Raw genomic sequence first — 25,052 nt, 5'->3', positions numbered from 1 at the left:
TGGTCAGATAGCGGCTTTAGCGGTTGTGATATGAATTGAACTACCTACGTTATCGGATCGGTGAGAAACAGTTTTGTGTTAAGATCTTAAATAGAACTTCTATTGACAATAATTGCTATATTTTATTGTCATTCCAAAGAATACTTACATATAAAAATAGTTTATTAAATTCTTCATAGGACATTTCATATTCTGTTAAACTGTGCATATAGGTACTAAAAGTTAGTAAAATAAAAAGATAAAACAAGAGAGGGTACTTTACGGTATATTTTTTTGTAAAGACTTCAGATCATTTTGATCTGTAATCTAGATCAAATAATGTAATCATAAATCTAATCGTCCTCCGAATCAAACACCGGTAGCTAAGAGTTAATTTTAATATGAATGAATTTTAAAAAATGTATAAAAACGTTGTGTATGAAATCATAAAGTTATTATAATCCCTAGCAAGATTAGAAATTTGACCTTTTGATAATAACTAAGAATATATACCTAATTTAAATATCTGACCTTATTAAAAAAAAAAATAGTTTTATCACATGCTTATAAATGGTATGGTTTTTAAGATAACAAATATTCAATAACCAGAAAACTACCTTATTGTGTAAAAATCTGAAAGGAAATTCTATATGCGTGTTCACTTGTTATATTAATTATATAGTAATTTTCATTGGGAAATAGCTTCCGACTATATATACATCTATTCTATACTTAGCCGGGTAATTATCTTTATTTTTACATCAGCAATGGGGTAATGACCGACGGATGGAACGGTGAGACTTATAAAGTGCAATGATGGGTTCATCTTTGAACGCACTAATCATGGATTAACCAAAAGATAACTCGAAGATTTCTTAATTTTTTTTATGTGCTCTTTATTGAAAACCAGACAAAATAAATAATTAAGGCCTGCATAGTTCGTTATTAGTTTTTTTTTTAAATATTGCGTCACAAAAATTCCAGCGAAACAGCAATTTAAAAGTGAAATTTCGCAAGTTGTTAGGGATTTACAATAAGTACTTGAATTGGCAGTGATTTGAATCGTTCATTACGTATCGTGCAGTATTAATTTGGACATTAGCTTCGATACAATCTATAAGTAGATGTTATCGAATCGGATTTCTGACTTATCTAATCTTAAGACAAATAAATTAATAGAGGCGAGCGTAAGTGCCAGTAAGCGTTTTGTTTTACAATTATCAAGCGGATATGGTGTATCTACCTACATTGTTATTTTGTAGATTTAACTTTGAAACAGTTTATTTTGTTAAATTTGCTTAAACTTAGCAATCAGTAGAATATAAAAGAATGTACATTAATTAAATAAAAAAAAAACTGAGAGCGGTTTGTTGGAAATGAGGGTAGAATTGGAATTGACACTCACTCATTTTTACAAACATTATTGTGAAGTCTCACAGAGCAAACTAGCCTACAGCTACAGATCATTTCAATTTGAGACTCATGTCATTATTCCACAATCTTTCTCTGAACACCTAGGACTAAACTATACGCTGTGCACTCGGAATCACTGTGAAATGTCATAGTAATGTTACTTAGTCCTTTTCTCACCTTTTGAAAGCAGGCGTGACTCTAGCACCCGTGTGCTGATGTCATTTCAATTCATATTATTTAATAAAATGGGGAATGCCAGATTTTCCACGTAACATGTTTCACAATATTCAGCTTAGCATGAGTCGGTTATTTTTTGTGATTAAATATAAAATAGGCTACTTAAAATGTGTGCATGTGTTAAGTGTGTTGATGTGTGCTTAGTGCTCTCATGCTCGAATAATTTAAATATAATGTTTTAAATTAAAATAGGAGCAATATAACGATTTTTTAAATTGTAAAAAATCTTCGACAGACTTCAGATACCTACTGGAATAAATAAAATTGATTATTTATTCGCGAGGCGTGTCTTTACACCTACTAAGTGGGTACGAGCTATTTCACAGAATCTATCTTTAAATTATAGTTATTCTATACATTGCACGCTTTTACAAAGAATATGCCTATATTTCAATACAAGACATTGCTTTGGTTATTATTATATTTGAGTTATGTTATTAGAGCAGTCTCTAACCAAAATTTAAAAAAAATCTAAATTAATTTATTTCAAGACTGAAACATCTATTTCAACACAAACAATAACAGTATGTTCGACTCTTGAAACCTCGATAAAAATAATATATAAATGAATATACTACGACAATACACACCTGGCTATGTAGCCCCAAAGCAAGTAAAGCTTGTTTTATGGGTACTAAGAAGACTGATGATATTTTTTATGAAAAATATATATAAATACTTATAATATACAAATAAACACCCAGACACTGAAAACCATTGATGTTCATCACACAAACATTTCCATTTGTGGGAATCGAACCCACAGCCTTGACTCAGAAAGCAGGGTTGCCCACTGCGCCAAATGGCCGTCAAACATTTTCCCTATTTCTAGGTTATACCATTTTCGTCCCTGAGGATGACGTGAGGAGGTGAGGACAACTGATTTTCCATCACCACACCGCACTAAAGACTTCATGATTTAGAAAGAAATGTTTAGGATATTTCTATTTATAGATTTAATGTAGAGATATCCTTAGTGGATAGTGTATATATAGTTGTAATAAAAATCTGTGCTCGGTTGGCTAACAACGCTTAATGCGCGGTTACACCTTATCGCAGCCATATCAAGTGTTGTTTGGTATATCAGTTAATCAAATTGGGAGCGTATCGATATCACGGACGTCTTTTGATAGCGCACCATTTTTATCTTAATTGATTGTCTCTTTTTTGACATAATACCGACTTATTATTTTACTGATTTTTTTCTTTGATGTTGCGAAAATAGCCCGCCACGCACGTACCTAATTATCGGGGTATATTTTTTAATCGCTATCCGTCTTTACAGATACGGGTATGAAACGGTCGAGTGTCGCGTGAACGTGAGGTCGCCTCCGATGATGTCAAGACTGAGCCAGGCTGGCACTCTATAACTGGGTCGACGGTCCTGTGGTGCTACTCATCGGCGCTTGACTTTTGAAATGCGGATAGGGGTGCGGACTTAAAGTGCGTGTGCAAAAAGCGATGCATGGTTTGTGAGGTCGGGGCAGCGGTCATGGACATGAGCGGCGAGGGCGGCGGAGCGGGCGCGGCGCAGCAGCGCTGGTACGACAGCCGCGTCAACGGCAGCCCGGCCGGCGGCGACGTCGGCTCCGAAGCCAACGGGGACGGCTTCTTCCACTCGCCGCTGGAGGGCGGCCACCACAGTCGCGCCCGCTACTACCACCAGCAAATGCACGCCCCTTACTCGCCAGCGGTTGGCTCCCACGGTAAGTTCATTGACCTATATTTTCTTGAGTCCTTTTATTCTAGAACAGATAATTCTGTTATACAAATCTTTTAGCTAAATTAGTATTACAGATCTAAAAGTAGTGCTGTTTTCACGATGTTTTCCGTAGATACATGTTAATTTCGTTCAGTTAAGAGATTTATGTACAAAATAATTGGCACCATTATTGATGTTATTGTTGGATTTGCTCAACAAGGAAGTTTTGTACTGTAAAATTTACAAATACCTATCTAGGTTTGGGTACCAAGGATGCAAGCAAAACTTGTTGTTGAATTACCAATATATAATTTGATATTTCATAGCTTGAAATCACATTCTATACTGATTGGTTGGATGGTGTCCGTTGGTGCCGTTTCAATAAAGGTAAAAAGCTGATGACGATTTTCAATGAGGGTGGAACAAAACAGCAGTAAATAAAACGTTATTACTGAAACCGTTTAGAAATAAAAAGTACACTTTTTAGTTATTTATTATTTTTTATTATTTTGAAATAAATCCTTTTTTATAAAACTAGAGAGTAAACTTTGGAACCAGGTTAGGTAACATTTAGGAGCTAGTCAAAAAATTAGATTGAGAGAATGAGAAGATAGAAGCACCTACTTAGATAGCACCTAGGTATTTATAAAATTTATTACTATGCGGGTGTGAAGCGTGAAGTTCATCAAATTCACAAATTGAGTTATGTATTGAGACATTAATTGTGAATTGTGTAACTAAAATTGGCGTGTCTTTTACGCCTAATTTACAAGTATAAAATTACCTCTTTGTATAGCTATAAATAACGTTAATTTAAACTAAGACAAAGCAGCTTAGCAGAACTGAGCGTAATAACAATTAAATATGTTAAGCGCGCTCGTGTTCCGCTAAGGGAACTGTCAGTGTTCAAACCAAATTGCGGACCGGGATGGTCGGCAGCCATCCGCCAAACCTTATCGCACATCAGACGATATCTCTCCAAAAACTCCACAATTAATTCACCGGCTTCGACCAGTCAAAATCGCCATTCTGTAAGGTGACAGCTTAGGTAAACACGATCTAAAATGGGGCCCGACCGTAAAAGAAAAAAAAAACCCTCTATACTTTTTGTTTTTGTCTTTTGAGGTTTAAATTTTATGGCCGCTATAAAGTTTTTCGTGGGGACAGGTGGCTCTTTTTTATAAATTAACTACTCATCCGAACGCGTACAAAACACCGTCTAGAGTGTGGTCCTTAAAGACTAGATTGGCATGCGGCCTATGCCCTTTAATTTATTAAGCGGTGTGTCGGTAGTGATGTGACACTTAAGAAACTGTGTCACTTCGTGGAATCGGAACTCGGAATCGATTTTGTCGCGTTCACAGCAGTAATGCCCCATACTTTATGTACGCGTTCGTCCAACAAAATTTTTAGCCTGTTTGTAAACCCAGTCTCTTATCGTGTTATGTCCACAGGCACGATGCGGCTCCTTGTACCGTTTGATTATATCTAAATTTGGGAAATTCATTTGTCGACGGCAGCGGGCGACTCGATTGGGTACTATAAAATTACGTAAAACATTGATCCTCATATCTTTATTGCGTTGTTCATTTACGCCACTGAAAATGGGAAAAAACTGTTTGGTTTTGAAAACTCTATTGAATTAAGCTCAACGCTTCCGAGCGATTTTGTTGTTTTATTTATATGCGCTTTGTCCTGTCTTCTTTGTGGGTGTTAAAAAAGGTAATAAAACATATTTTTAAGTTGGCTGAGGTGTGTATAAACTCGGTACGATGACAACGCGGATCGTTTTCACTTAACATTTTACGAGCGGGCTCGCAAGTCTCGCTCACGGCCACCGCATAATTGTATTAACTTTATTTATTTAATAAACTGTAATGTCTTATTTTTATAATCTGTATTTCCGAGCATATTACATTCCTCGAATTACACGAATTAAAAAAAATAACCTACTCTATAATTATAGATACCTTACTTGTTAACAAAATCTTGTACAAATAAGCTAAACCCTAATGTGCTTATTTATAAAGACCATAAAAAAACAAGTAATGAATATAGCAAATAAAATAGGTATATATTCTATGACCTCCAGGGTGGGAGCTATTTCTTTGCCAATATTTATCAGTCCTGCGGTTTAGCCCAATGTCTAAGGTAAAACACAAAAAAACAAACAAACAAACCAGTTTTTATAATATTAGCATGAAAACACCGATATAGATTTCGTAGTGTTCTATTGAGCTTATGTAAGTTTCTTCAAATGGCTTTAAGCTAAAAAAGCTTGTACTTTAAGATTCTTTTCGCTTAAATGTACGTCCCAATTTATTCTACTAGGTACCTTTAAAACAAAACTTCATCTCGTGTAAACTATAAAAAAAATTGCATTCAACATTTAGTAGGAACTAAACTTAACGACACTTTGAGATTGATATCGCCAAGTAAATTTCGTCACTTAACAAAACGATAACTGCACATAAGTAGGTAAATATATTTATAAGCGATACGTATCTATACAGATAAGTTAGTTGCGTGTTTTAATAATCCTCGATAATAATTACAAGTATAACTAATTCAATTTCTATTAGAAAACACTTTTAAAATGTAGTAACGGCTTTACTTTCATGTTGCTACCTTCTTTCAGTGGCTTACATTTACTAGCAAATTGGCATTGCCTACTTTATGAATTGACGTAAATTCCCTTCACGCATCAACGCGTTTCCGCGATACTTAAATTTCACACTATCTCCTAAACTATATATCCAAATGGCCAGCTATAAAGGTCATGGTTTATCTCGTTTTTGTAAGGATTATTATTCTAGGTCTAAAAATGATGGTTGAAAACCTATTAATATTTAAATAATTTTTAACATCAACTATTAAGATATTATATCATAATAAAGCTTACAACTAAGAGAGAATATCCTGTAGATTAACAAGTTCCGATATTTTTGTAGTATAATTTTTTTACGTATGGTGGACCATTTAGTCACCACATGCAGATTAAAAGTCTTTAGCGTTTTTTCTTCTGGCTTTAAGAAATATCTGTTATTATTTGAGAATCATGGAACATGCAGCTCTGTATCCCTGCTTCCCATGAGATGGAAGGCTTACGAAATGCAGTGGGACATCAATTCGGCCAATATTATTGAGCGCAGTGGGCAGCGACCCTGCTTTCTGATTCAAGGCTTTAGGTTCGATTACAACAACTGGAAAATGTTTGTGTTACAAACATGTATGTTTTTCAGTGTCTGGGTGTTTATTTCTATATATTATTCATAAATTCATATTCATCAGTCATCTATGAAGGTACTCATAACTCGTTTACTTTTAGGGCACATGGTGATGTGTGTTTTTTTCGTAGTATATTTTTTTATTATTTATTTTAAAAAAGAAATTAATGGATAGACATTTTATATGTATAATTTGGACTGGAGCACGCAATTCTGACTTTGAATATCTCAACATAGTAATGGCTCGTAACCCGATACAAGGCAGTCTATTTGACGCTCATCCAATAATTTATAGTTTGGTAACGCGATTGATGGCATGGATAAAATTATTTATCACGCGGCGGCCGAGATTCACGACTAGACTGAACTTCTTGGAAAATGAAATACTATCTAAGCCTTTTTAATGTTGTCGCCTTAACAGTTAGAAGTCCACTGTTGGATTTAAGTATTTTAATGAATTCAAACCGAATCAGAAATTCTTTATTCGAATAGGCTTATCAAAGGCCTTACACGATTTTTGAGAGGTCAATCTTTATAACTACGTTCTTACATGGGATCCAAAGTTTTAGAGGGTTCAAGTTTGTTCTGTATTTCTTAGACCACTACAAGTTGGCCCTTGACGACTATCTCACCTTGTGGTAAGAGATGCATTCTTAAGATGGCAGTGTCGTATAGATAGGTATAAATAAGTGCCGGACCAGTTCCTTTTTATTTATTTGTAGGTATAGCTTATATTGCCTACTAAATAACACATGGCTGATGTGTTATACGACGAATTGGAACTTAAAACATCATAACAGAATGCCAATTATTTGACGTAAATTAATTGATATGCTATAAACAATTAAGTGACATATCGTATAAGGCTATTAGGTATGTACCAATGTAACAACTGTTTAATAAGTAAAGACATAAAACTCATCTCGTTAAACTTTTTAGAGATCATTATTTCTAAGGTTAGATATTACAGATGTCACGTCCAATAAAAATGCAGGTTTTAAGGCAGAACCAAGTGGCGACGTTAAGTGGCGTGCACCAAGGCACACGTTATTATTATAGACAATAATCTGGATAAAAATTCGATATTTATATTGAGAATAATATTGACTATGTGCAGGCTACCTATTTTGAAGTGGTAACTTCTTATGAGAGGCTAAACCGCTCCGTGACGTTACGCGTTACGGCGCCTGTGTGTCTGGCTTCCCTTTCTCTCAAGCATACGGCAGCGGTTGGCAGGCTCCCTTTCTCCCTCTAACCCAGAGCAATTTTATTGAATAGAAAATATTTTCTATTATTATTTACTAATTGACGCCACCTAATTAGCGTATCCCATACGTTATAAGTACAGTGTGCATTTCGGCCATGAGTCCTCGTTTTATCTTACACTAACAATATTCTATGATAATATAGTAGTTTCATGATACTAGATGACCCGGAGAACTTCGTGTCTATCTGTCCTAACCTAACGCCATCTATTGAAACTAATCCGAAGTGGCAATTCTCATAGTAAGGTTTATCGACCTACCATCTACATTCTATCTTCATTTCTATATATTTTAACCATCCCGAACAACAAATTTTATTGTATCCAACGATTCTTAACGATTATTTTTTAAAAGATAAATAGTAAAGAAGATGTGTTGTGGAAATATTCCTCTAAAATTAACTTTACTCACAAAACCTATGTGTCTAATAAGTACATATATCATGTAAGAATGTGATGCCAAACCGCATTCTTCTGACTCCTCACGTTATGAGTTCTGGGTGTATCAATAAATTGTAGCTATAAGTAGGGTGACTATCTGTTAGTGAAATAAGTTAGGACCATGCTTTTGCTCGTTGCAACATTGTTAACTATTAACATACCCAAAATATTAGTTCCGTTATTTATGATTAATATTGACCGTTATTTTAATACTTTAAACACACATAACTTAAAAAAGCTAGAAGTTCTGGGATTAAAATTTGGCCCCCTGAAAGTGAAGTAAGGGGATATTATAGAGCCCTAACCACTGAGCTTCAGCTTCGCTTGATAATAAGTATTTGCGAATTATTTAAAGTTCTTCTTACTAAGTGTTATTGTATTTTTATCGTAATTCGAGAGGGAAATTTCCCAACCAACCGGATGTTACCAGACGCTATTTAAGTGAAGACTTTTCCGGGGAGAAATAAAAGGCATGGCAGTCCTAACCGTCCATCTGCCAACTGGTTGGGCATCCTTGTCTTTTTGCGTCCAATCCCTTAACAGGCTAGATTTTTTCCAATTACTCTGTCTGGTGAAGTAAATGAATATGAAAGTGCCGGCCTCATCACTATACCAATTAAATTGACTAAACATTCCTTTTGCTCAGATGTGCTCTACCGTCCGTCCGTCGGTCTCGTCTCGTCTCGTACACTTCACCCGTCATACGACTTCGTGGTCCCGTTAGTCTTATTGTTTCCCCCGCTCCTTTTATTTTGTCTGGCGTATATGAGAAACATTTTTGGAGGGAATTTGTTCCAAGCATACTAGAACTTCTAAAATGACCAAATGGCTTTTAAAAAATCTGGGTATGTGCAATACGTGCGACCTACAATTTCAACAAATTGGACTATGTGGGTGAAGCTTAAAAGTTGAGATCTTTTTGTGAAAGAGCTCGTCCGGGAAAGTGCCGCCAAGCAGCGTTGCTGTTTTCTGGTCTGAAGGGCGTGGTTTCCAGTGTCATAACAGGAACATGAGGCATACCACCCACACCTCAGGTTGTTGGACACAGACTGACATTTTGTACGTCGTGTTTTTGTGTGGCCTGTAAACTGTTGCTACGTCAATAGTTTACAGGCCAGCAGCTTTCTTTGATTACCATCAGGTAAGTAAGCCATTTACTTAAAGCCGCTGGAGGCAACCGGTCCAGGACCATGTATTATGGAACTCCCTACAAAAAACCAATGTTAAGCAGTGGAAGTACAATTGGTTGAATTGATGAGGCCATATACTTGATTCATCAATTATTACTACAAAAAAGATAAAGAATTTAAAAAATCACAACTGAAAAGTTTATGGCACCATTGAATGATTTAGTTAGCTCACGAATCCTTAGGAATCTCTTGGGTACGTTTTTATAGAATGCAGCCACAGCATATCAATATGGAGGTCGTCCTTTGCGGAAACCATAAGTGAAATTGATTTGACCTCTCCAGTTATAAATAGTAGCTAGAGATGGTACTATATCATGAAATTCCAATCGAAGTCTGCCATAAAATTTTTTTTGATTAAGACCGCAACGACTATAGGTAGGTACATTGCAGCGAAAACTTTCACAACTGATTTACACGCAATTGTTAAATTGCTGCCAATTTGTAAAAACAAATGACACAAAAAACATTAAATATGAAATTCGATTCGAATTTTAAATAATTTTTCAGTGTGACCCTTGTTAGTCCCATTTAGAATACCTACAATAATTTTTATTGCTCTTGTGCATTTTTCTATAATCACCAGTTCCACTATGCATCTTCTTAAAGTTCAGGAAGGTACGTCACAATCTGAAAATAACGAAATGGCAGTAAAACTTTCACCATAATATTATGCTTCAACTGTTAGCGATTGTCATCCGGCCAACGGAAAAACATGTAGAAAAATTGCGTCCGTGGTTTATAATGAATAGTTATTGCGCAAAAGTTTCAATTTTTTTTAATCACCGTGCAGATATGGCTCCCTCTTCTGTTTTATTATAATATGTAATGATAATGATAGGTTTATAACCGCTCATTACGTGGTGGCTACATTAATTTCTTTTGTAATTTAACGATGAATGAGTACCGCAAAAAATCTGTGCGTGCATTTCCCTAATGCGCTGTATGTCTTACTTGTCAATTGTCGTAGTGTGCATCTGCGTGTTTGTGTTGGTCTGTAAAAATGCGTGTGTGCGTGAGAAGCGCCCCGCAGATTGGCGCAATTAGCCGCGGGGGGCGGGGCCTGCGCCTGCGCAGCGACATCTCCTCCTCGCACGCACACACGCGTACTTGCCACGAAATAATGATGCTATGAAACATTAATTATTTCCCCCCATTCCCGGCCACATTAGCGGGCAGTTGTTGCGAAAATTCTAAGTAAATTACGAGCACTTTTATTCCAACCGGCGAGATGACATGTTACATTATAATTGCTTCAGCACAGACGAAGTGAATTATTTATATTCCGTTGACGACCACGCAGAGCTATGCAGGCGTCTGCACAAGCTAAGTGATAATGGTTATGCTTCAGGCATGTTAACTTTATAGTTTAAGAAAATTATGCCAGAAAAAAATACAGACATGTGTTTAAGTAGACATTTAAGTAGCACATGAGAAATATTTTAATGTGATACCTATATTTATTTTTCCTTTTTCTCAGCCGGTTTAAATATTTAGATAAAAGGACAGAAGGCTTAGAGAAAGGACTTAAATACAGTTATGTAAAAATAGTGCAAGTAAGCACTGAGACTCGCCGGTACACTTAATATACCTACATTTGACCCGAAACCACACCACGACTGGTGTTTGTTGTCAAGTAGGTTAACATATTCTTCACTACCATTTAATTTTGCGTCGTTACGTCGGATGCCTGGGTCTATCATTGTTATCATTGTAGGTACCTATGACTGAAATCGTTTGTTCGAAATTCAAAATTCATGTATTTCAAGTTCCGAACCACCGGTTCGGAAGGCAGATTCTACCGAGAAGAGCCGACAAAAAAACTCAGCAGTTTACGTTTACGACGTGTACGGTTTACGAAGTTGAGTAAACAGGCAGATCAAATTAAACACATATAGAATAGGTCTTCTGGAATTAAATGACATTCGTATTTTGATATATTATATCTGTATCAGGTGCCACCCCTGAATGTGAATCAATGCGTATAAAATGTGTGCCTTCAAGTGTAGAGTAAAGGCGACGCGGTGTTCGGAAATGGAATATTGGCGCAAACTTTCCAGACAAGCCGATTCACGAATTCCAGTATGTGTGAGTTTCTTGTTTGATTGGATAGCATTGCTAGCATTGTATTTTAATTGGCACATATTATATTCATTTATTATTAAACCACTTGAGGGTAGGTTCTTTGGTATAATGATCTTTTCGATAAAATTTTATACAGAAAATTTTACCGAATCGTTTAAAGTAGACAACCATTTAGTCAGAAATATGGTGCAGTATTTTTTCGCTGTGAAAAACTACAAAGATTATTAGTTCTTTCAACCTCCATATAACAGCACCTAGTAAGTTAAGGGTTTTTTACACCTATGTATTTATTGAGATTTGCGCGTCTTATGACGTGGTTATTACAGTAGGTACAATATCTTGAGCCAGATTTAGTCGTGTGTATCTAACATAACACTTGGTTCACTGATTTTTATGTGATGATGCAAAGTAGGTAAGTACTAGGATAGCATAACATTGAAGGGTTTAGAAATGATGTTTTATTAGTTGGGTCGTCAACATCTGAAGTCAATGTAACTAAAAAATATATATTACCTAATATAATGCTTCCCATAACTGGAAAATGTTTGTTCGATGAACAAAAATGTTTTTAAGTGTCTGGGTGTTTATCTGTATATAATAAATATTTATGTGTTCTAATCATAAAAATATTCACCAGTCATCTTAATACCCATAATAGAAGCTACGCTTAATTTGAGTCTAGAACTTTGAGTCTAACACCAACCCGCACTGGGCGCGCGTGGTGGACTACGGCCACAACCTTCTCATTGTGAAAGGAGCCCGCGCCCTTTAGTGGGCTGTTGATGGGGTGATATGGTGATGATGGCACTTATTTACGTTAAATATATATCATCATTATCATCATCACCATTCACCCGTTCACCCATCCAATGGGTCGTTAATGACCCATTACAGGGCACGGGTCTTCTATCCGAATGGTTTGGCACGCTGGCCAACTGAGGATTGATATGGAGAACTCTCAGGCATGCGGGTTTCCTCACGATATATTCCTAATCGCTTAAGCAAGAGATATTTTAGTTGTTCAAATATAATTAAAAACGTGCATAACTCCGTAAAGTTAGAGGTGCGTGCCGGGAATCGAACTCGGTCCTCCCGAAAGGGATGCCGAAGCCTTACCCACTAGGCTAAAATTTAAATGTTCAAATTTTTGCACAGTTTTTGAAACATTTACCAAATCAAGAGATAGTTATCAATAATGCCTGGTTATTGATAATAATTTCATTACTTATGCACCGTAACCTTACAAATCAAAGATTCAGTTGATTCAGGTCAAATGATTCTTCTGGTTGGTACTGCAAATATTCTGGTACGGGCAGCGGTAATTACTTAACCTGCGCGCTCGTTGGATCGCCATTTTGATATTAAAACAGATCTAGATAAAACACTTAATGTGTGAAAGCCCTTCGGTAAATTAACTCATACCTTAACACATTTATAGCTATTAGATTCAATTATCCAAGACTGGGGCAAAAAATGGTTATTAAAATGTGCGGTTTCTGTGCACAACTTGGACATGCCATTTCAAACCTTAAAAGAGCAGTTATGATGTTCATAAATTATTTGAAATTAAGATAAAATCTCTGGCAACTCACCAATACCTCGTTGTTAGCATAAAATGTATTATTGTTGTCCACGAAGCCAGTAGTTTATATTAAAATTCGGTTGCAATTTTGGGCGCAGATACTTATTTGAAACCGCAGCAGAAATGGGATATGAAGTTAAAAGCTAAATATTATTACCTTGCCTTGCATCCATTAAGCTCGCATAGAATTATCTTAACTTCCGCCATTTTATTTTGTTATGATTTCCGAATCGTAACCTATCTGTAATGGTTACTATCGTTCTTTATATATATACTATATCCTCATTTTAAATATTCTCCTGTCACATTACAAAAGCTTTCCCTCTGGTACTCTTCTTCTTGCTATAGTTTATAGCCATTTAAGGTAAATTAATCGAAATATTAAATCGAATCCATAAAGTTGTTTTACTATGCAGGGCACATTTTAGGCGTCGGCTTTCAAATAGCTCCTTTAGTCTCGCTTAGCTTATTATAGTTATGTTTTGTGTAAAATAAACAATACCTAATGATCATCATGGCAGGGAAATATCGAAAGCTATACCAGAACTTCAGAAGCTTCAAGATTAATTAAGTCAAGAACCGTTATTCATTAGAGCTGGCGTTTATTGGCCGTCACAATACATTTAACAAGCGGCCGCTTTGTGTTTTTATAAAAATTAAGCCAGAGCAAGTTGTATGTTAATGTTGAGTCACGTAGGTTAAACACCCTTGGCCTTTGCCGCTTTTCGGTCTTTTCGTGTTCAATCTTCCAAATTAGGTACCTAACTTGTTACATGTTACATAAATATTTACTATGACTAAATTGAAACTAATAGGTAATTTTCAATATCATTAAGATTTAATGATACGTCTTACATTCAAATTGGCCAACCATAATTCTTGTAGGATCTCCATGAATTGAGTAATTGGGCCTCTTTATCCAAGAATACCTACATAACATTTAAAAAGTACCTTAACCTTTGTATATTTTATACTTAATATATTTTTTTCTGACTATTATTTGCACGCCCGCCACTACACGTTAATAAACAAAGCTAGAATTCGAATACAAAAAGCGTCCATAGCTGATAATTTTCGGAAAACCTAACCAAATGTGTGAATTAAGTTTTAAAAAAATAATTCAATCAAAGCTATTTGGATACCGTTAAATGCTAAATGTCAGTGAAACCAACGAAGCTTTAAAAGCTGTCAATTGTCATTACCAAGTCTCTGAGTAGCTCATTAATAAATCTTTGATAAAATTCCTAAAACTCGTTAGTTATTCCTATTATTTTTAACATAATTTTGAAACGATTATAAATTTATGTGTTATATTTTGATAGGCTATAACAACCGTTATTAAAAAAATATATCAGCTATAGATTGGAAATAGTGATGATCATGCGGGATCTATTTGTTTTTGTAATGTTGGTAATGACTAAAACTACCTAACTTCCTAACTTACTTTTTCTAAAAACGCAGTGATTAAGTCTATCCTTGTGATTTTGCTTCTAAAGACCTTTAATAAAACATACTAGAGATCACTTTAAAAGAGGTATGAAATATAGCTCCAAAGTTCCTAGCATTATTACATTGCAAATTTTATCGAAGCAGCCGACTTATTTGAAAGTCATTCGGCATTCTTGTTGTGCTAATAAAGTCCATAAATTATAATTTAAATACTAGATAAAGATCTAATACTAAATCATACGTTTATTTTAGACCAGACATCATAAAATCAGTCACTGTATTCGTTCACAGCCGGAGAGCTGGTGGGATATTGTGAGGAGTTTCTTGATACGAATCTTTGTGGTTGCGAGATAATGGTGAGGTAGGTATTTAGAAAAATAGTGCCTTATAGGTTTAATGGGTAACATGTAAAACTATCCTCCACTCCACCAACCCACTGGGCCAGCGTGGTGGCCTAGGGCCTAAACCCTTCTTATTGTGGGAGAAGACCCGTGTGCGGTAGTAATCGAACCAATCTTGAAAATTGATAAATATTGGGGTTTTGTGCCATATTAACCCGAAAATGCCTTTCAAATCCTGGAAAAAAGTGAATATACAATGCTAAATTGAGCCACCTTGAAGGATAAGCATATTATCTTTACGCTCCCTTTTTTTCTAACTTGCCTTATAATGTAAACAATCTTATTATAACTTTTTTTTTTGTTTTATAAATATTAAAACGAAAACAATTGTCTCAATATAAATAAAAGAAAAGAAAAAACCAAATTAAAACAGATTTTCTTTCTGTAAACTGTGATTTTATCTTAATAAATTAAAATAAACTGTACACTAAAAAGTTATAAGCCAGTGTATGTTTCCGTTATTCGACAGTGAAGAAAAAATAGACTTCACGATGTTTGAAACCTCCTCAAAGTTCTGCCCGCTCTTTGTAGCTGTTTATAAATGCTGTGCCGTTTATCCAATGCCTGAAAGCTCGCATGTCACGTTTCGTGTGACGCAAATGAGAAACTAGTTTAGTCCTGTGGTATAACAGTCGCTGTTGTTGCTTACAATTACGAAAATCGATCCCCTCAACGCAAACAAATAGTGGAATGGAGCGTTTAATTTTATTGCCTCGACCAAACTCGTGCAGACATGCAGACAGGATAGCTAAGAATCTGCGACAGTAGCGTCTGAGGAAGGTTTGGCCTAGTTTGTAATTTTTTTTTAAATTTTCGGGATCTACATTGCTCCCGATAACAATGAAGATGACAAACCAATAACAATGAACAAGGAAGATGTTCCGAGCGTCAATGAAACAGGCGTTAAGAATAATGAAAAAAAAGAGAATCCTAGTTGTTCACACTTCGGCCTCCGTTAAAGTAAGTGCTTCGTGCCAGAGACCGAGTTCGATTCGGCACGCACCTATAACTTTTCATTATAATTAGTATATAAAAAACGAACGATATTTTCCTACATGGTTAAAAAAATATTTGCTTTAACTATGACTAAGTCCGGAATTATACCGTATTTGGTCAGCGTGCTGAACTACGGATTATAAATTTTTCATACTGACACCCGTGCTCAGTAGTAGGCTCGCAATGGTGGGCCTGTAATAACAGTGCTGATTAAGAATCATTTTCATCATCATCATATCAACCTATTACAGGGCACGGGTGAACAATGAGAAGGGGTGAAGGCCGTAGTCCACCACACTGGCCCAGTGCGATTGGTTAACTCCACACCCATTTGAGAACATTATGGAGAATTCTTCGGCATGAAGGTTTCCTCACGACGTTTTTCTTTATCGTTGAAGCAAGTGATGTTTTAATTGATTAAAACGCAACCGTGACATTCGAAGTCGGTCCCCGAAAGTGAAGCGAAGTCCTACCCATTACCGCTCCAGAATGATTTTACTCTTAAGTATTATACTTTATGCACCTTTTTCTTAGTGTGAAAAGGAGGAAAAACAAGCAACTACTTAAGACGTTTGTGTGCGCAGTCCACTGTGAAAGTTTGCCCCATCGATCGATATCACCAACACGGGACGAGTTGACCTAATTAGTAAACTTTTTATGCTGACTGATTTGACCTTACTGAAGTTTTTATACTAGCCTCCAACACGCTTGGTTGGTTAAAGCAATTTAGTTTTACTATTATCCAAACAAACTCTGTGTCTTAGGTTACGATTATTATTATAATGTTAGCAATAATAATGGCCAAGGGACCGATAACATAACGTGCTGACGAAACACGGGTCCCAATGAAAAATTCATGCAACTTCTTCATTTATAATTGACTAGCGTACCCAGACCGCTTCGCCGGGCTAGATTTTGCTTTATTTTATTTAAACAGTAAACTTACATCAATATATATTTAATTTATGTCTCATAATATATTAAATCATTTATTTCTCTCCGTATTCATTCTCTTCTATTCTCTTCTCGAGCGGGTGAAGATCATTATCTACACCCATGTACACCCAACAATAGAATATCATCATAGTAGATAAAAGCTGTATTTGACAGTTTGACAGTTCAAAAATAGGAGTGCTCCGATCGCCACCAAACTTTACAGGATTACTCGCCAGGTCCATCCGGAGATTCCCTGAAAGTTACATTGAAATCGGTCAAGCCGTTTCAGAGCCTTTACGGAACATACCCACACACTTTCTCTTTTATATATATAGAACATAGATTAAAGACGATACTCTTGTTGGTGGGAGGCTTCGGCCGTTCCTTGTTACCACCGTACCAATACAGAAAGATACCGATTATGATTACCGTTTAATATAACTAAGCCATAACGCTAACTTAAAATAAAAATTCCTTCAAACGCCTGTTTAGATAAGGCTCTATTAAAGATTTTGGGAATACTATCCCACGGCTGGGATTCCCTAGATCTTTTGTAGTCTTTTATGATAATAAGTAAATGATGATAAAAATTCACCAGGAAACAGTTGTTACATACGGAGCAGAAGCAAAAAAATTGTTTAGCTTTGTATTCAAGCATTGGAGTTGTTTTTGGTTTTTTATCACTAGTAACTAACTTAGTATTATTTAGTAAGAAGTTAAAATATGGACACGCAACTTTTATAAATTATTTGTAACTTCTCTAGACACTCTAATTGTTTAGCTTACATTGTTTTTTTTGTATTAACAAATACTGTATGATTATAAATTAATTTATTAACCATTTATCCAGTTTTATTTATTACCTACATCGTACATTGTTTTGTATGATGAGAAAATTATAGATAAGCATGCACCAGCCCTTATTAATATGTACCTTTTGTTTTACGTGGCCGTTCGTTCATCTTTGAAAGCTTATTAACGAATTTGCCGACGTCATGGCCGTTGTACAGCGCCATTTGGCGTATTTTGGTCGTAGGTATATATACGAGTTGTAGTTAGGGTTGCCACATATACTGATATTATTTTCCAAAAATAAATTTCGATTTCTTTTTCGTTGTGCTTTCGTGCATACTAATACATTTTATTTCAATACACTTTAATTGAGTAGACGTTTTAAATTGAAAGGTTAAAAATCTTTGAAAGCTTATTAACGAAGTTGGCGACGTCATGGCCGTTTTACAGCGCCACTTGGCGTATTTTAGCCCTTGGTACACACGAATTGTAGCTAGGGTTGCCACACATAGTAATATTCCAAGCAATTTTATTTCTTTTGGTTTTATTTGATTGTGCTTTCTTAAATACTTTTACAGATTTTAATACTTTTTTTTTACCCGCCACTGTATCCCATCAATTGATGTATTTGTATTTATATGTTTACGGTAGTAACATATCATCCCAAAATTTCAGCCTCACATTTCATTACTTTTATTTGAGCAAAGTTAGTGTTTAATCGCTATGGTTGGCGAAGGCCTTTAGTCTGGTCACCTACCAATAGAATACGAGTATGTATGAACGTATACAGTACATTTTGTTTCACGTGCACCTCAGCTCATCTTATTAAAAGCTAATTAACGAAGTTGCTGACGTCATGACAATAATGTTTAATACAATGGGTACACAGCTCCCCAGCGGGTTTTTTTTTAAATATAATCGGTCATTATTAAGGTGGTACATGGGTTCTCAAAGTGTAAACTGGAAAATATTGAACCATCATCATACTCAGCCTATTGACGGCCGATTGGCGCAGTGGGCAGCGACCCTGCTTTCTGAGTCCTAGGCCGTGGGTTCGATTCCCACAACTGGACAATATTCGTGTGATGAACATGAATGTTTTTCAGTGTCTGGCTGTTTATCTATATATTATAAGTATTTATGTATATTATTCATAAAAATTATTCATCAAGCTACGCTTACTTTGGGACTAGATGGCGATGTGTGTATTGTCGTAGTATAAAAAAAAAAGTCACTTTGCAAACATAGGCCTGTTCTCTCATAAGAGATGGAATCAGAGCATACACATACCATGCTGCTCCAATGCGGGGCGGTGGACTTAACAACAATTATCATAAGTAAGTGACAATAACTGGGACAGACGGCTTAACGCGCTCTCCGATGCATGGGAGTTGACACCGCCATTTTTCTAACTCTTCGCTTGGAATTAGAATTCAGATAAACCCATAAATCTTATAGTTTATGATCCAAACCGAGAGTAGAACCCAGGACATCACAGTTTGATGTATATTTTGAGATTTAAAATCTCTACATCGTTGATTTTCATAAGTTACGATATTAAAGCCTCAGATAGAAAAATAGATCTAATGTTATAAAGTCGAGCACCATTTCATTTTACCAAGTCATGTCGAAGTCGAGTTTTATTATGTTAGAAATAATATCGTACAGAGTTCATATCGTTCGTATCAACTCTATTGAAATTATATTAGAGAGACTTTAGAAGATCTGTATTAGGTGTTAAGATATGTTCGGATAAGTTTGGAAACCACTGGGTTGATACAAAAACGGCTCTTGCTTCGCTCCGATGCACAACAAACGTCGACTAGTTTAATATATTCATTTTGCTTTTATGTCTTTCGCGTGATTAGCTTTGATTGATTGCATCCAAATATTGACTTTTGTTTTTAAATTACAAATAAACCTACCTTTGCTGTTGGGGAAGAATCAAATAATTGTTAAAAAACTACTTATTTTAAAGGAAATATAAAATCTTTATTAACTCTTATATTAAATTGAGATTCATTGTTGTTATTATTGCTCTTGTTTTGAAGGAAATATAAAAAAAATATTACCCCATTATTAAATTGAGAAATTGTCTCTGTTTTTTATTGTTTATGTTTATCAATAGATATATGGCTTAACCACTAAATCAATTATGCCAAAATTTGCCAAAAATAAGGCTTAAACCCTGGAGACAGTGATAGGGGTGATTTTAAACTCCGGAAAAACAAAGGGTATAACAAAAATTCGCTGCCTGCTTTCTGGACACTGGCATAGGATACCGCAGAAAAATCCTAAACTCACGAGAAATAAGATATTGCGGCCAAATCAAATATGATCGCTGGAATTATATTATTGTCTTTTTCAACACATACATTAATAAAAGTGTCTGATTTTTTTAAAATTTAAGTTCATAAATAGATACTCTCATACTGAAAGACAAATATTCTTTTGTTGTAAATAATGACTTGTTAAGTTGACTGTATTGGAAGATTGATGGTTTTGTTCACATTGGAAGTTATTCGAGGGTCTCGGTCCAATTTGGAGTCGGTCCCTGTTTCCGGTCGATTGGTACGATGAAGGTGATGCACGGAGAACTTGATGGATGAAGGTAGCGAAGTCGAGACGGCCACAGGAATTCAAACAAAAAACACTACACATCCAATAAACATTTTTTTACTAACTCCTTCATCTTTATCACTTTTATAATAGAGATTATATTTGTATATAAGTGTATTTTGAGATACGTATGTGTAATTTTGCATATGATAGTGTGGATGAGTCGGTGGTTATGTCACGATTTGTTATATGTCGCTGTGCGGTTATTAACAACCCCGGAGTAACTTCAGATTTGGGTTGGTGGTATTTAAAAAATTCTGAGGAAGGTAATTTACCTATTAGTTGATCCGTCCTTATAAATTTAAGGATTGACATGTAAAATATTCTTTCTCGGCGCGTTTTTATTTATAAAAGCCATGACGATACAAAGACGGTACGTGCGTTTGAGGCACCTGAAAGGTTGTCTGTTTGAATATGCGATATGATAAAACTAGGAAAAATGATATAATTACATAGGTTAATAATATAATTTCCATAAAGTATTTATGTTATTTTTATTATGTTTTGGTTTTGTTTATTACTTTATATAGGCTTTAAATAAATATGTAATGGCTGCAAATAAAAGATACGATTTAATTTTTTAAATTGTGTGTGTAAATGACTTGTGATACATTACCCACATATAATAAAATATTCGAGTTGCTTGAGCTTGAGTTAAAAATAATTGTACCTATAAACCATTTTTTCTAACTTGTCTTTTAGTGTATATACTTATATATATATATATATATATATATATCTTTTCATTATTTTTTGTGTAAAGTATGTTTAGTATGTTTAGTGTAAGTATGTTTTAAACTTTAAAGTAAAAAGTAACAATGTAACACATACAAGAAATAAAAGTCTTTATAGGTTAACTACCTATAAATGCGGTTATTGATAAGATGGTAAAAATAAATAAGTTTTAAACGACTTAAACCTTTGAGGTTTTAGATCGGGGTGAAACATTAGAGTATTTAGAACAGACACTAGTTTAACACTATGTATGCCGCAGAATTGCTACTTTAACATATTTAAATCCAACTTGAACTCTGACTTGTCGGGAATTCTGGAACCTTGGCGAAATGTCAAGACTCATATATTATTAAAGGCGACAAACTTAATAAATTAAACAGCTCCAGCTGACTTGCAACAACACGTAAGCAATCTAAAATATTTCGTATAAGTTTAACACCTTGCAGAAATTGTATGAACAAGATTTATGTTTTCATTACGCCATATTTTCTAGGTTAAGGCATTTAGGGCAGAGGGCGTTTGCGTCGGCCACACTTGCCTGGAAGGCTATTTTCGCAGCACATTACAGAGGATGAATGATTTCCTGGTCGGCAATGATTTATATGCCGTTTTGTTCTGGCTACTAGCTATTAATGTTAGCAAAATGTCTTAGTGTTTCGTTTAATTTAAAAAAAAAAATTTGGGTCGTAATAGACCGGATTATTTTCATAATGTGTCTTTTCCTTTTACGCCATTGGTTGCCTGGAAGAAATCGCTATGTAGCGATAAGGCCACCAAATTGTACTCTCTTGATTTGTATTTATATCTTTGTAACTACTTTTTGTTTCTTTGGTGTACAATAAAAGTGTATTCATTCATTCATTCATTCAATGTTCCTTAAAAAAAGACAGGGTGGAAAACAAGATTTCTAATGTCAGATATTTTTTTTATTGTTCGAATTATATTTTAACAAACATTATAATAATACTTGAACTAAAAAATATAAACTGCGAACATACTTATCTATTTATTTAGATTTTAGACATTTTTTATCAAACAGTGATTGCAAATAGATATATGAATATTTAAAAAGGTAGAGGGTACTGATTAAGCTGTAGATAAGAATTCTAGGTATCGAAAATCCAACGAGGTTGGTGAAATTTGGGAGACCAGAAAAATTACTATATTGCCCTAAACTAAAAAGACCTTGCGGAAGTTTTCTTGGTTATTTTTTGAAATGAGTAATAGCCCTCATTTCGTGATTTCATAAGATTTCGGAAAACCTACCTTAAATTTTCAAAGGTAAACATTAAACCAAACACATTGTAAACATTTGAAATGGGTACCAAAAATACTATATGCGCCATGAATTAAATCGCAAAATACGTGATTGGTTCTACTGTACATAATGCACGATACCAGCCGTTTTTGCCGCCATGTTGGAAAATAGCAAGTGCAGTGTCCTGCCGGCATCTTCTCGGTAGAATCTGCCTTCCAAACTGTAGGCAGTGTTTACAAACACTTGACGCTTCAATAGTACTTATATCAAACATACTTAAAAAAAAAAATTCTTGGCTGGCAGTTAATACGGCAGCATTGTGATAAGCGAACTAAAGCATGTGAGGCACACTTCATAAGATACTCCCGCCGAGGCTATGTTTACGTTAAAAGCCATTTTGGAGCAATTGTTATGCTTCTGCGTTTTTCGTTCGCTGCATTCAATAGTCAACAGTCAATAATAACAGACGACAGCGGCATAAGAAAATGTCGCCATTGCCTGTCACAACATAACGTCACTGTCAAAGCCAAACGCTGCGATTACAACAAGCGGACACTGTGACATTATGTCCAATGGTATCGTTAGTAAGTGGCATAACTTCCTGTATAGGAAAGTTGTCTTGACTATTTTTTACATACCGATGCGATAAAAGTAGTGATAAGATCGATCGCGCGACATAATGCTCAGTAAGCTTCAACGTACCTACCTAGGTACTACCTATTAATGCTCACAGTTGGGCACTGGCCCCATCTCTCATAGAAGTCAGGTATCTACAGCTTACGTCGTAAATTTTACACATATTTTTTTATCTAAATCAAAATATGTATCTATATGTATAAAACACAAGCTTTTGTGGACTCTAGCAAATAAGTCTTAACTGTTAATTGTCCTTAATATTACAATTTCTTGGCTGCGCATTTTCGCTTGTATGAAGTGCACGCCACGACTAAGCTGTCATTCGCGATAAACGACACCACCTCTTTTCGCTAAAAAGTTATTTTAGTGTTTACATAAAACATCAAGTACGATAATATTGAGTACGCGTAAGCATCACGACAGAAACAAAGAATCGCTAAAATATTATATTTATCTAATGATTCAATAAATACAACTGTGAAAACTATCAGCCATGAGAGGTGAAATGACGAATGCAAAATTGTGACGTCACGTCTATATAAACATAGTTTTGTACTTCGAAATACTCTACGTATTTCAAATATTTTGTGATTTCAAACTATGAGTTGCTCAGTTTGATGTTATCAATTAACTTTAGCTAGGGAACAAGGATTTACTGAATCTCTAATTTGCCTATGACGTCACGAGTACGATATTATATAAAATATATTGATAAAATTTATAATATTTTTGACATAGTAGATACGTCCGAACATCATAGGGCAGTTTTTTTTAAATTAGGCATTATGCCTATAATATAAACTCTGAAAATATTACACTACGTTTTTACACAGTCTTTAAATAAGGTATTGCGTTTAGCTTAATGTGCAAAGCTTAATTAGAAAGTGCTACTTCGAAGAATACAGAGGATGAATGATTTCCGGGCAAGCCGCGATTTATAAGCTCTTATGTTCTGGCTACTGGTTACCCTACGTGGAGTCATTACAGACCGTTTGTGAAGAATAGAGCTATCCATTTCATACCTTTGTATAAAGTTACAGCATTTGTCTTTGTTGCGCGAGCGTCGCGATACCACTGTATCATCGATCTCACAACGAAGTATCGAAGTTTCTCTTATTATTAATGTATTTTTTACTATCATTCATTTCTTTAAAATGCATAACATTAACAAAACACTGTTAAAACTATTTATTTTTATTAATGTTCAATAATTGAATATGTAACAAATTTATATTTTTTGTGAAAATAATTACTTAAACGGTTATATTCTACAAATATAATAACACCATTAATAAAATATTCACGACCCTAAGCTCAAAAAAAAGTTTTGGCCGCCTTTCTGCAAGCGACAAAAACATATTTTACAGATGTTTTTTAAGTATTTTTAAAAAAAATCTGGCTGCCAGATTCTTTGGAGAATCCTGGTTGGGTCTACCACCCAAGAATCGGTAGTTCAACGAGCTTTCTATAGATAAACCATTTAACATACTCTGGTCTGACGTCAGTTGATTTGTCTAGCCTATATGTTTGAAAATAATGCAGTAATAAAAATTAATATCCTAATAAAGCTAGCGAACCGCTCCGGCTTCGTACGGGTGCAATGTAGATACTAATGCGGGGTAGTTTGGAGTGATTAATAATATAATTCTGTAGTACATTAATTAAATTTACCTCGTAAGGTTTATCCAGCGTATGCAGTGTAAGAACAAAAATATGTTTGTTACGACATCCCATTACAAATTCGGGAAATCTTTGCATTTCTCTTCTAAAATATTTTTTTACTACATATAAACCTTTCTCTTAAATCACTCTATCTATTGCTGAAAACTGAATTAGAATCTGTTGCGTATTTTAAAAAATCTAAGCGTAAAAACAGCGTCTTAGTTTTACACTATGTAAAGAAGAGAGTTTAATGCTTATTTAAATGAACATCAAATTCACCTTTATGCGCAAGTAGTGTTCACTTCCTTTCATATGCCACCATTATTTTAGTAAGTAGAAAGGTATGACCACTAGATATGGCATTTGTTAACAATAGGCCAGTTTCCGTCCGCAGTGCCTAACAACAATTTTAAGTTACCATTATATTATTCTGTGGTAAGGCGCGTGCAGG

At 35.0% G+C, this 25,052-nt stretch overlaps 1 protein-coding gene across 1 annotated transcript in view; it reads left to right on the top strand.

Annotated features, from left to right (window-relative positions):
- Positions 1–3,094: 3,094 nt before the first annotated feature.
- Positions 3,095–25,052, top strand: part of LOC120626102 (GATA-binding factor C-like) — a 138,086-nt gene continuing 116,128 nt past the window's right edge. The window contains exon 1 of the mRNA XM_039893395.1: positions 3,095–3,335. Coding sequence (XP_039749329.1) covers positions 3,095–3,335 — 241 coding nt within the window. The remainder of the gene's footprint in view (positions 3,336–25,052) is intronic.

This window comes from Pararge aegeria, chromosome 8 (genome assembly GCF_905163445.1).
Source record: "Pararge aegeria chromosome 8, ilParAegt1.1, whole genome shotgun sequence".
Taxonomy (NCBI): domain Eukaryota; kingdom Metazoa; phylum Arthropoda; class Insecta; order Lepidoptera; family Nymphalidae; genus Pararge; species Pararge aegeria.
Note: the sequence above shows the minus strand (reverse complement) of the source record. Positions and strands in the feature narration are given on the sequence as shown.